Below are 12,075 nucleotides of genomic sequence, written 5' to 3'. Positions count from 1 at the left end.
GCATGGGATGAGATCTGTTACAGGATGCTTGGCTGGGATGAGGGGTCACTTGCATCTCATCCCAGCAGGGCCCCTTTGCAGAAATCCTTGGTGATCTTTGCCATCAATGGCAGCCAGACTGACCCAAGTAGGAGCTTTGGGGTGCAACCCCTGTCCCCAGCCTTCGGTCGGCAGCTTTGGGGTTGCAGTATGGACAAAACAGATGGAATCTCCAGGGACCAAAGAAATCCTGCGAAAATCTTGGAGGGCAGTGCAGATCAGTATATGGTGCCTGGTTGGCCTCACTCACTGTCTGTGGAGGTTGAGTGAAAGGGGCAGGTGCTGTCCTCCAGCATCCTGTGTCTTAAGTCACTTTGCCACTTGGAAATAAACTCTGGAATAGCTCTGTGTCACTGCCTGTTCAGTGAGCCTTAGGCAACGAGAAGCCCATGCTCATTCAGTGGAGCCCATGTCCTAAGCGTTCCGTTTCATGGCTTCTGCCCCAGATCCATGGCCAGCTGCTGTCTTTTTCCCAGGGGTCTGCTTTTCTCTGTTTCTCTTCTGAGCTGGAGCTCGCCACCCTCAGCTTATCTTTGAATTTGCGAGGTTTTTTTTGCCCGGGATAAATTTTGTAATATGTTTATTTTCCTGTTTTTTGAAGTAACCATTTACATTCTATGTAAATGCATCGTAGTATTTTATTTACTTTATATAAAACAAACATTAGGACTGTAAATAGCAGCAGATTGCTCAAGCCCTCTGTGATAACTGGTGTTAACTTCTGGTTGTTTTTATCTTAGTAGTCTTCCCAAGGCATGTACACTTTACCTTGATGGAATTAAAGTGTACAGCTGATTTTTATATTCTGCTTATAAAACCCTAAACTCTGTCATGTAAGCTGTGAAGTAAGAGCCACTGAAAGGCATGGATTGATAAAGCTGTTTAAGAAGCTTTACCTACCTTCTTTAGGAGGGGGAAATGCTAGAATTCCAAGTAGAAAAACAGTAAGTCACGGGAGCAGATTTTCCAGGGGGAAATAAAAGCAATTCATGAAATCAGTGTCAGTGCTGAAAGTGTTGCAGATTATTGCAGGAAGATTGTTTCCTCTGATTTTAATTATATCAATATGTTAAAAAATGATCCTGTTATTTGTTGATAGGATAAATGTAAACTGATGTAAATGTTCTGGAAAACAGTTCAGTAATACGTGTCAGGAGCTACAGATTTAATTGCTAATTAAACTTTTTCCCTTGGTGAGCATCTTTTGCCCTTTCTGTCTTGAGTGGTTGTAGTTTTTCCTTTATTCAGTTATGTTGAACATTTGCAATAATAAAGAGAATGTTTGGATCCTACTTACAGAGTCTTTTTAAAAAGTCTGTTCATTTTTATTTATTTGAAAGACTGTTTAAGAGAAAGGAGAGGGAGAGAGTGATCTTCCATCTACTGGCTGGCTCCCAAGCTGCCTGCAGCAGTTCTGACCAAGCCAAAGCCAGGAGCCAGGAATTGCGTTCTGGTCTCCCATGGGAGGCAGGAACTCAGTACTGAAGCCATCGCCTGCTGCTTCCCGGGTGCATCAGCAGTGCCCTGCATCAGCAGCAGAGGCAGCCGTGGGTCTGGATCCCAGGCACTCTACTGGAGGATGTGGGAGTCCCAGGAGGTAGCTGGACCTGCTGTGCCACAGCCCCATCCCTATACATCCCCTTTTCGTGATTCACTGCTTTTATTTTTTTCAAGGGCTGTGTGTGTGTGTGTGTGTGTGTGTGTGTACATATGTATGTATGTGGTGTATGTGGTTTTCTTGGTGATCTGCCCATTTGTGATTCTTCTGTGGCCCCTAGCTTTGGAAAGTTATCCTCATGTGAGAGGTCCTATGAATGTTCGAGTCTGCTTTTCTGTTTGATTAAAAAATATTTAAAGTGTAATTCTAATTGTGATGTTTAGCTTGATCGAAGTCTCTCTTTTGTTCTCTGCCAAATTAAGCTGTCTTTCTGACATCTGTTAATTAATCTCTTCCTTCCCTAATGTGTTTGTGAGGCTATCTTCAGCACTTATGCAATGATGACATTTCATTTCTGGACTATGCGTGTTCTGTGATCTATTTTCTTTTTCCCTCTGTTTTAATTACCATAGCTTGATAGTACTGGTTATAACCTCAACTTTTTTTTTGTAAAAGATCTCGATTGCTTATTTCCCTGATTGAACTTTAAAGCCATTTAATCCAGTTAGAAAAAAAATCTTTCCGAGATTTGAGTGGGAATTACATTAAGCAGCGTATAAACTCATTTCTTTAAAAACACCAACATCATTTCAATGTTTTGGCCTGTCGAGCATTTGTAGATCTTCACATACAAGCCTATTTTTAACCTCTGTACATTTCCCTCCATTCCCACATTGGTCTGATCTTTTTCTGTTGAGATTTGTCTCTGTATGTTCTGTTATCATTGCTATTCAGATTAGGATCTTTGGAAAGAGCACGTTATGGTGGCATATGGGAATACCATTGGTTTTGCATACTAACAAATCCACGGCGCTGCTCTGCTTACAGCTCTGCCTGTGGCCTTGCTCTTTGAACAGCTGGCTTCCAGGGCTCCGTGGCTGTCGCCTTAGCCTGCTCTATGGGCAAGAAGGGAGCTGTGGCTTGGTATCAGGCAACAGCAGGCTGGGGCTGCCTGTCTTGCTGCCCATGGCCCATGGTTGGGGGCATGAGGACTCTTCCTGCAGGAGTCCTGGTAGAGGAGCCTTGAGGACCCTTGGTTATCTGGATGTCTGCCTCTTTCCCCACCTGCAGTTTCTGCACACTGTCCCACAGAGGACACTAGCGTGCCTTCTGGTACCCCAGCCTACTGAAACACGGCACTGTATTCTGGGGAAGGTGAGGCAGAGACACAGGGTAAGGAGGTCCCATTCATGTCTGTGAGACTCATGGGCTGGCCATCAGTGAAAGCTTCATGGGGGAGGTGACACTGGAGTTGGGTCTGTGAGATAGATGAGGGCTTCAGTTAAGATCATTGCCACTTCCTGGGTGTTATAGGAATAGGCTCTTTAGCAATTATATCTTATTGCTAGCATATGGGAATATTATTGAATTTTACTTGTTTTTTGAGAGCAAGCTGCAGAGACTTGGGGTTCTGGGAGCCCACTAGTCTGTTTGGAGAAAAGGTCAAGAGTTTTATAAGAGAGATTTGGTGGGGTTTAGGGTAGGGAGTGACCCAGGTGCTTGTGGAAGAGGTGGGGTGGGAGCTGGCCTGGCAGCACCAAGAAGACTGGGCAGAGTGGACAGGAGAGGGTGGAGGCAGGGGGAGGGAAGAGGCCCTATTTGTAGCATTCCTCCTGTGCAAGTGCCAGATGCTTTGTTAGTCATGGTGAATTTATTATTTTTCATTTTTCTGCCCTCCTGGTAGATTATGAGAGTCCCATTTTCCAGATGGGGAACCAGAGGCTCAGAGAACTTGGGTAATTGAGATGAGTTGAACAGTCACTGTGGACATGGGTATGGGGCAAGGGCTTTTGGGCAGGTGCCTAGGGTGGGGGTGCTGGGTGGCGTGCAGCACCATTTAAGTCACAGTGTCTGCATAGTGACTTCACCATGCCTTGCACTAGGGTTGCCTTCAGTGTGCTAGGCCTAGGACAGTTACACCACAAAACCGTGTGGATGGTGTGGTTTCAAAGCAACAGGCTGTCATAGAGAAAGTACTCTGTGACCTGTAGCCTTGCTGTGTGGTCTCTGATGGCCAAAAGCCAAAAGCCTCACCACCATGAGCCCCAATTGTTCTCACACTGGCAAATTCCGCCCTCTGTGCCCTGGCTGCTAGTAATGGGCAAGGTGCTAGAAGAACTCTCAGATTCAGCTGCAAGGGAGCCATAGGGGCCAAGTATTGCCGAAAGAGGGTGGGCCAGCAGGATCTGAAGCCTGGTCCAGGGCCGGCAGGCAGGAGAGTGAGGAAACTGGGTGAGAGATGGGGCTGGGGTGTCCAGGGTGCTGGGTAGCTGAGCAGCCTAACTCTGCTCTCCCTGTGTCCTCGACCCACAGACCTGGCAGAGTGCAAGCTGGTTTCCTTCCCCATTGGCATCTACAAGGTCCTGCGGAATGTCTCTGACCAGATCCACCTGATCACGCTGGCCAACAACGAGCTCAAGTCCCTCACCAGCAAGTTCATGACCACCTTCAGTCAACTCCGAGGTAGGCCCTGGTCAGTCACACCTTGAGGGCATGGCCATTTCTCCTCCTTCAGGCTCTGACCCTAAGGATTGCTGCCCCTACCCCAGGGTCGGTCCCCAGGCAGCTGGACCCAGGAACTCTTTCCCCGGAGCAGGTTTTGGAGGTAGACGCTTGTTCTCTTTGGAACCTGGAAACTTCTAGGTCACTTGTGCCTCCAGGCAGCTGTTCAAGGGCCAAGGCATGGGTCATGGGGTGATTCCCCTATTCTGAACAAGTTGGTGGGGTATCTAGCCCTTGAGGCCCGGGAGTAATTACTACTCCCCAGTCACTCAAGTCAGCCTGCTTCTCACCCCCCTAGTCCAGCATCGTTCCCTGATGCAGTGTCAGGTGCCAAGAATGTTGGCATTTTCTCTGTGGGTACACACAGAGCAAGTGAATGAGGGTGTGAGGTGGTGGGCAGCCAGCGAGTGGGCACTGTAAAGTCCCTGAAATGGCTCCCCTGGATGGATGGGCAGGTGCACTTGTAGAAGCCCCTCTATCCTTCTGCAAGAGGTACCTGCTGCTCAGTCACCCATGATGAGGTAGCAGCCTGGGTGCTTATGTTTTACAGCCTGATGAGATGGGTAGAACTGGGAGGGCACAGGAGGCCCGGGGAGGCCATACATCTGGTCCTTGGTTAAAGTGATAGGCAGCTGAACAGGAATGACTGGTGTGGACCTGTGACCTGGGCTTTGTTAAACCTACACTGTTGTTCAAGTGCCAAGAATGAGAACCACAGGTTACGAGTTATGAGTATCAGTGCATAAGATACCAGCACTTACAAATGACTCAGGTTGGGTACAGTAGGCAATGGTGAGGACTGTGGCAGACCAGTGCATGCCCTGCTTGGCTTCAGCCATTGTGCTTCCTGGGAGTACTGGACCAGTGTTACCCATTCTTGTGATAACTTAGTAGAAGCTGAAAACACTCATTTGCACGTGTACTGTCCCAGGTTATATATTAAATGAAGGACAATAAAGCATTTGCAAGTTAGAGTTAGCCCATTGGCTATCAGTTAAGAGAATCTCCTATAAGGTACTAACTCTGCCCCCATCATTCATGTCAAGGATGGAGAAGGCAAGTCAGAGAGGGATTTGTCCAGGGTCTCAGAGCAGTGTAACGAGGATGGAGATCCTGGTCGTCCAGCTGCCAAGCCACGTGCACAGCTTGGGAACCTGCAGGGCCAGCAGCCAGCAGTTGAGGCTGTGTGTATTCCAGAGGAAGACCAGGGCAGGCAGTGAAAGTGGATGGACATGAACGGGCAGGGATGCCTTCTTGGTTTGCACTTTCCTCCAGCACACCTTGCTTGAGTGCCAGCTGTTTTCCTGGTGTCTGGACACAAGGATATAGAAGCCCAGCAAAGCAGAGGTCTCCTGGCCACGGGCACTGTGGCAGGGGCTGCCCGGAAGGTGCAGGAATCCTCCTGCAGGTGGCCTGGGTAGAGAAGCCGGGGCTGTCCAGGGACTTGATTTTGGAGGCGTGGCTTGTGGGATGAATAAGAGGCTCTGTCCAGCGGGCAAGACTACAAGTGCCTGGAAACACCTCCAAGAGTGCTGGGCAGCCTGCTCATGGCATTCTTTGCTTTCATCTATGCTGTCTGAACTACTGCCAGCCAGGGCCCCCAGCTTCCTCACACTGCCTCAGAAGGAAGGCGGGTGCACCTGCTAATTAGATTTCCTGCAGTGAGTGGAGAGAGGTGATGACAGGGAGGGCTGGAGCTGAGGGCCCAGGAGAGAAGTTTCCGCTCCAAGCTTTGCTTGTATCTTCTCTTTCATGAGAAAAACCTTTGTTTTTGTGTCTGTGAGGTCCTCCGTGTCTTCCTCTGCATTCCAGATAGGCTGGGTCTCCATGGGGCTGAGGAGAGGAGAGGTGCCATGGGTGCCCTGGGAACTCTGCTGTGAGGCTCACTGTCTCCTTGGGGCTGATCATTTTAAGATTGTGCCCTCTTTTTTTTTTTTTTTTTTTAAGATTTTATTATTATTGGAAAGCCGGATACACAGAGAGGAGGAGAGACAGAGAGGAGATCTTCCATCTGATGATTCACTCCCCAAGTGAGCCGCAACGGGCCGATGCGCCCCGATCCGAAGCCAGGAACCAGGAACCTCTTCCGCGTCTCCCACGCGGGTGCAGGGTCCCAAAGCATTTGGGCCGTCCTCAACTGCTCTCCCAGGCCACAGGCAGGGAGCTGGATGGGAAGTGGAGCTGCCGGGATTAGAACCGGCGCCCATATGGGATCCTGGCGCGTTCAAGGCGAGGACTTTAGCCGCTAGGCCACGCTGCCGGGCCCGATTGTGCCCTCTTAATGCCTTTCATCCCTGTGATGAGAGGAAAAAGCAAGGCCCGGGACAGTCTTGGGTACGAGTGGGTTGGATATGCCTGCAGAGGGCCCTGTGGGGAGTGCGTGCCAATATCCTCTCTTCTCCCGTCCCCACTACTTCCTTCTGAGTCACTCAGCTCTTCTTTACTGAGTGTGTTCTGAGCCTGCCAGGCCAAAGACCTGTGAACTTCTCTGCCTGGGCAGGTGAGCAAAGTTCCCTTGCAAGAGGGAAGCAAAGGCCAGGGTTGGGTATTTGGCCTGGCTGCTAGGATGCACACATTGCGCATCTGGATTCCCAGCTTCAGCTCCTGCCAGTACTGACCCTGGAGGATACAGTGGACACATGTCTGCGACCCACCTAATGGACTGGATTGACTCCTGGCTCCTACCTCAGCCCCAGCCAGAGGCTGCGGCAGGCATCTGGAGACTGAAGTGGAAGATTGGAGCTTTCCCCTCCCCTCTCTTTCTGTCTTTCTGCTTCTCAAGTAAATAAATAATAAGCAAAGATGATTTATTCTGAGCCTGTATACAGCAAAGGTACCAGCCACCATCTCTTGTGTTTTAGCTGAGTCTTAAGGCAGGCAGAGGAATGGGATAGCTTTGTAGTAAGGAAGACTTGAGGTACCCTCTGATTGGCAGCTATTGAGACAAGGCAGCTGCAGGTGGATAATGAGGAGCAAGGCATCTGGTGTAATCATTTAGAGGTGCACCGCGTTGACTTTGGAGTAGAAATGAGGACAAAAATCAGAGAGGCTGTGCATTATTACCTGGGTCCTGGCTATTTAGGGCCAATTGTTATATCGGCAATTTTTCAGTCTCTTGGCCTGTTACTAAAGATAGCTGACTTCCCACAAGTCTGACCTAGAGCCAGTCTGACTCTGACCTGGGCAGGCCATTGTGGACTATGGTTTGTGTCCAGGCAGGTTGCGGCAGGCTGTAGAGTTCTAGTTTTCTGTTTGGTCTGGCCATTGTCTCTCATGGCCGTGATTTCACCTCAAATCAGAGCTTCTCATGGGGCTTGTTCTGGCAGAGACATGGGGATGATGTGAGAGCTCACTTCTGCTGGGGTGCTCAGCTCTCGTGGCTGTACCCCAGTTCCTGTGCTGTGTGTCATCTCGTTTCATCCTTACTGTACCAGTATCACTTGGGAATGATGAGGAAACAGGGAGTAAGGTATGGTCCATAAGAAGTCCCTCTGTCTCTAGGGAAGCAGGTGGATGAACAGACAACCTCATCAGGATGTGTGGCCAGCATGGTGTATGGGTAGCAGGTAGCTGGTAAAGTCACCACCTGCAGTGCTGGCATCCTGTATGAGTACTGGTTCATATCCCAGCAGCTCTGCTTCTGATTCAGCTCCTTGCTAATGCACCTGGGAAGACAGCAAAGGATAGCCCAAGTGCTTAGGACCCTGCATCCATGTGAGAGATCTGGAAGAAGCTCCTGGCTGCTAGCTTCTGATCAACTCCCTCTGGACATCTGAGGGAGTGAGCCAGCAGGTGGAAGATCTCTATCTGGAGGCAGGTGCCAGCCATCCATGAACACTGGGAGGAAGAGCTGCTGCCTGCCCTGAGCTGGGCTGCTTTGAAGTCTCTGGACTCTCAGGCAGACAAAAGTGAACGCAGGCAGGCCTTGTGTTCCCCACCCTGCCACTGACCAGACATGATTAGGTGGCTTGGGATAGTTTAAGGCCTGGAAGGGACTGTGTACAATGTGAATGATGTCTGACAGGGAAGGGCCTGTTTGTTTGTTTTAATGTTTTATGACATATTTTTGCTGTTAGATTTAAAAGAGTGAGAGAGGGAAACATAGACAGCTGGAGGGAGATGTCCAACCACTGCCTTGTTCCCTAGATCCCTGCAACAAACAGCCAGAGCCAGAACTCAAACCGGGTCTCTGACGTATTTGGCAGGACCCCCAAAGACTTGGGCTGTCCCCTGCTTACTCCCAGGTTGTGCATTAGCAGGAACCTGGATTGGAAGTGGAGTAGCCAGGCCTGGAGACAGGTGCCCTAAGATGGAATAAAGGCATCCCAAGCAGCCACTATCTGCTGTTTCACACACCTGCCCCTTGGAGGGTTGTTTTCTGGCATACTAGGAAAGGAGGGGAGAGAGTGGTCCCCTGGGCACAAGATTTCACAAGGGCAAGCCATCAGTGCCCTCCAGTGCACTGTGTGGCTAAGCTGGGAGGTGGGAGGTTAGGTGGATGAAATGCATTTTCAACTTCTGTTATGCCCTTGGAAAGCATTAGAGAATAACCCAAGTGCTTGGGCCCCTGCAACCACATGGGAAACCCAGAAAAAAGCTCCAGGCTCCCAACTTCAGGCCAGCCCAGCTCTGGCCATTGTGGCTGTTTGGAGAGTGAACCAGCAGATGGATGATTTCTCTGTCTGTCATGTTGACTTTCAAATAAGTGAAAGAAATCTTAGAGACAATGTAAGACATTGGCTAAGGTGAAAGCTGCGTTTATCTTTTCATGAGGGATGATGTTGGGAACATACAGCTTACCTTTAGTCTGTCCTGCACCTAGTTAGGAGGTTAGCCTCCCTTCCCAGCCCGGCCCCCACCCCGTCGGCATCTACACCTGGGAGCAGGTGTGGCTTTCAGAAGCCTCATCCACTCTTCTGGCCGCCCTGGTCATTGCGGGCACAGCCTGGACAGCCCCCGGCAAAGTGGTGCCAGCACCAAGTGTGATGTTTGAAGGACAGTGATTGCTGCTCGCAGCCTACCTTTGCCCATGAGGGTGCTTTCAGTCAGGCCCAGTGATTGCTCAGGAACAGAGGTCAGAGCCTGGGGCTGATGGAGCCTGGAAGGTGGGTATTCCTGGAGCTGGCACGGTCCCAGCGGACTGGCCGCATAATTCCTTCAGGCCAGCCTTGTCTGTCCCCTAATGGAATCAGCAGGCTGCTTCTCTGTGCTGGTGTGAATCTCAGATGTCCGAGGCAGCCTTGGCAGCTGTCCAAGAGAAGGCCAGCATGGGAAGTCATCAGAGGAACGGGGGCAGAGGGAGAGCCATTGAACAGACACCGGAAATTGTAGTGCACTGAGGGGTCACAGATAAGGAAGTGCCGCGGCTGCAGCTGCTCTCGGGCCCTGGTGCCTGGGCAGTGGGTGGAAGGGGGCATCTCTTCCCACAACCCTGGCCATCCTGGGAGCCCCAGGTTACTCAGCTCTGCAGCCTGGCAGGAGAGAGTGGAGAACAACTGCTGCAGCCCCTCCTGTGTCCCTCTGGGACTGGCCAGCCTCAGATCTCCCCACCCTCTAGGGGAGACAAGATCTTAGGCTCAGGGCCTGGAAGCTGTGACCACAGCATGAGAAGCAAAGTTGGGTGTATGTGTGGCTATTTGGGTGGGGGCTCACTTTGTTGCCCAATCAGGGGGCTGTTGCCTTGATGTTTCTCTGAAGGGGAGACAACAGAGGGAGCTTCAAGAGAAGAGAAGTAGTCACCAGTGGTTCTGCTGATCCTGTATGGCCTCTCCAGGCCTCAGTCTCACCATCTGAGAAATGGGGACACATCTCTTGCAAGTGATTCTGTGAGCTTGAGGATAAAGCACAGAAGGTCCCCTGGGTAAGATTTGATCCATGATGCATAGGGTCCTGTCTGGTGGTAATGGTGGTAGTGATATGGTGGGGCTTGGCTGTGGCCAGGAAACTTGACCCTACCCAGGAAATTGAGAGAGATCAGGATCAGAGAGATGCTGGAAGTCAAGGCTGTGCAGGCAGGAAGCCTGAGACTCGGAATGGAGAAGAGACTTCATACCCGCCTCCGGGCAGAGATGAGGTCAGTCCCGGGCTCAGGGTCTCTGCTGTGGAAGCAGATGCTTCAGTAACAGCGTGGCCAGTGCCAGAGGGCATGATGGATAGGAAATATAGAAGCTGAACTTTTTTGTGGCCTTTGAAGACAGGCCTGGGATCAGATCCCAGCTCAGCCACTTGACATCTTCTGGAGCCTGTCATCTTGCCTAAAGACTTGAGGGGCTGCTGGCACTGATGATGTAGGATCAGTCGGCAGAGTTAACAGAGAGCAGGTAACACAGAGCCAGCTCCTGAAAGGCACATGTTGATCATGTGTATCATTTAGGGGCAGGGAGAAGGCTGCATGAGGAAGATCCTAAGTTGGCCCAAGAAGACAGAGCCAGACAGACAGGGCACAAGTCTGCGAGAATTGGGCTCCTAAATCAAGCAGACAAAAAAAGGCACACATGAGGGCTGACGTTGTGGTGCATCAGGTTAAGCCCCCACCTGTAACACTGGCTTCCTGTATCCGACTATGATTCCAATCCTAGCTGCTCTACTTCCCATCCAGTTCTCTGTTGATGTGCCTGGGAAAGCAGTGGAAGATGGCCCACGTGCATAAAGCTCCTACCACTCATGTAGGAAACCCCCTGTAGGAAAGTTTCTGGTCCTAGCTGTGACCTGGTTCAGTCCTCTCCATTGTAGCCACTGAGGATGTGAATCAGCAATTGGAAGACATCTCTCTGCCTTTCCCTTTTTGTTTGTCACTCTGGCTTTCAAACAAATAAATAAAACAAATGTATTTTTAAAAGAAAGATTATACATTCAAACTTTCAGATAAACAGTGACTCACTTGCATATCAAGGACTTCTTTCTAGTGGAAGCAGTTCACCTCTGCCTGGTGCTCTAGATACCTGCTCAGGAATGCCTTCTGGCCCACCATGGGGTTCTCTGAAGCAGCAGAGCCTGGAGGTAGGCTTGTGTTTACTGGAGCTTCAAGCAAAGGGCGTTTGTTCCCCTCTGAGTCTGAGCATGGGCAGTTAATGACACAAGCATAGTTGGTAATATAGTACTAGCCATGTTACCGGGTTTGCCCAGGTACCCTGCATGGTTTGCCATTTCTGTGTGTTTGCTTGTTCCTCCATCCCTCTGTCCATCTCACATGCTTAAATAGTGCATCCTATAGGTCTCATCCTGTCCAGATCCTCCTGGAGGGATGAATTGATGTAAACGCTGCCACATTCCTATAGGGAATGTCCAGTACTGTCTCAATTTGACAGAGGAAGATGCTGAGGCCAGAATGCCTGAAGCCACACAGCTGGGAATCGGCCAAGTTGGAGTTTGCACCAGGGGTGTCTGGCTCCAGAGTGCTTGCTTCTTGATACCTAGCCCCTCCCTACAAGCCACTGGGGGAGGGCTGCTGAGGGGCCTTCCTGCCCCCTGCATGGGGTATCTGTGGATCTCAGTCTCGGGCCTGGATGCTGTGTGGTCCAGCAAACATGCTCTGCTTCACGGAGTGGAAGGAACAAGGGCTGGCACAGAGCTTTAGGGTGCAGGCAGGCTTCATGCCCCAAAGATGGAAATGAAAACAGACCTCAAGACCGTTGGGAACTTTGGCCACTCCACTGACTACAGTGCTAAGGAGCTCCCATCTGGCAGAATGCCCTGTGGCCACCTGCGGCTGCCTCCTGGATGCCAGCTGGGCCCCCGTGTGGCCTGTGATAGGCCCTGCTGGCAGATGGGGGATTTGGAAGGGCTGTGAATGGAGAGTAGAGCAATGTGTTCCTAGAAAAGGAAGGCTTAAGAAAAGCACCCCAGAGCCTGGAAACTGGCCCACGTTCTTGCTGCGA

The 12,075-nt window shown here is 50.6% G+C and overlaps 1 protein-coding gene across 1 annotated transcript in view; it reads left to right on the top strand.

The window, feature by feature from the left end:
• LRRC20 (leucine rich repeat containing 20) overlaps positions 1–12,075 on the top strand; it is a 65,604-nt gene that overhangs the window by 27,354 nt on the left and 26,175 nt on the right. Inside the window, exon 3 of the mRNA XM_004583451.2 lies at positions 4,010–4,159. Within this exon, the coding sequence (XP_004583508.2) occupies positions 4,010–4,159 (150 nt within the window). The remainder of the gene's footprint in view (positions 1–4,009; positions 4,160–12,075) is intronic.

Source organism: Ochotona princeps, chromosome 13, assembly GCF_030435755.1.
Source record: "Ochotona princeps isolate mOchPri1 chromosome 13, mOchPri1.hap1, whole genome shotgun sequence".
NCBI classification, from domain to species: Eukaryota; Metazoa; Chordata; class Mammalia; order Lagomorpha; family Ochotonidae; genus Ochotona; species Ochotona princeps.
Note: the sequence above shows the minus strand (reverse complement) of the source record. Positions and strands in the feature narration are given on the sequence as shown.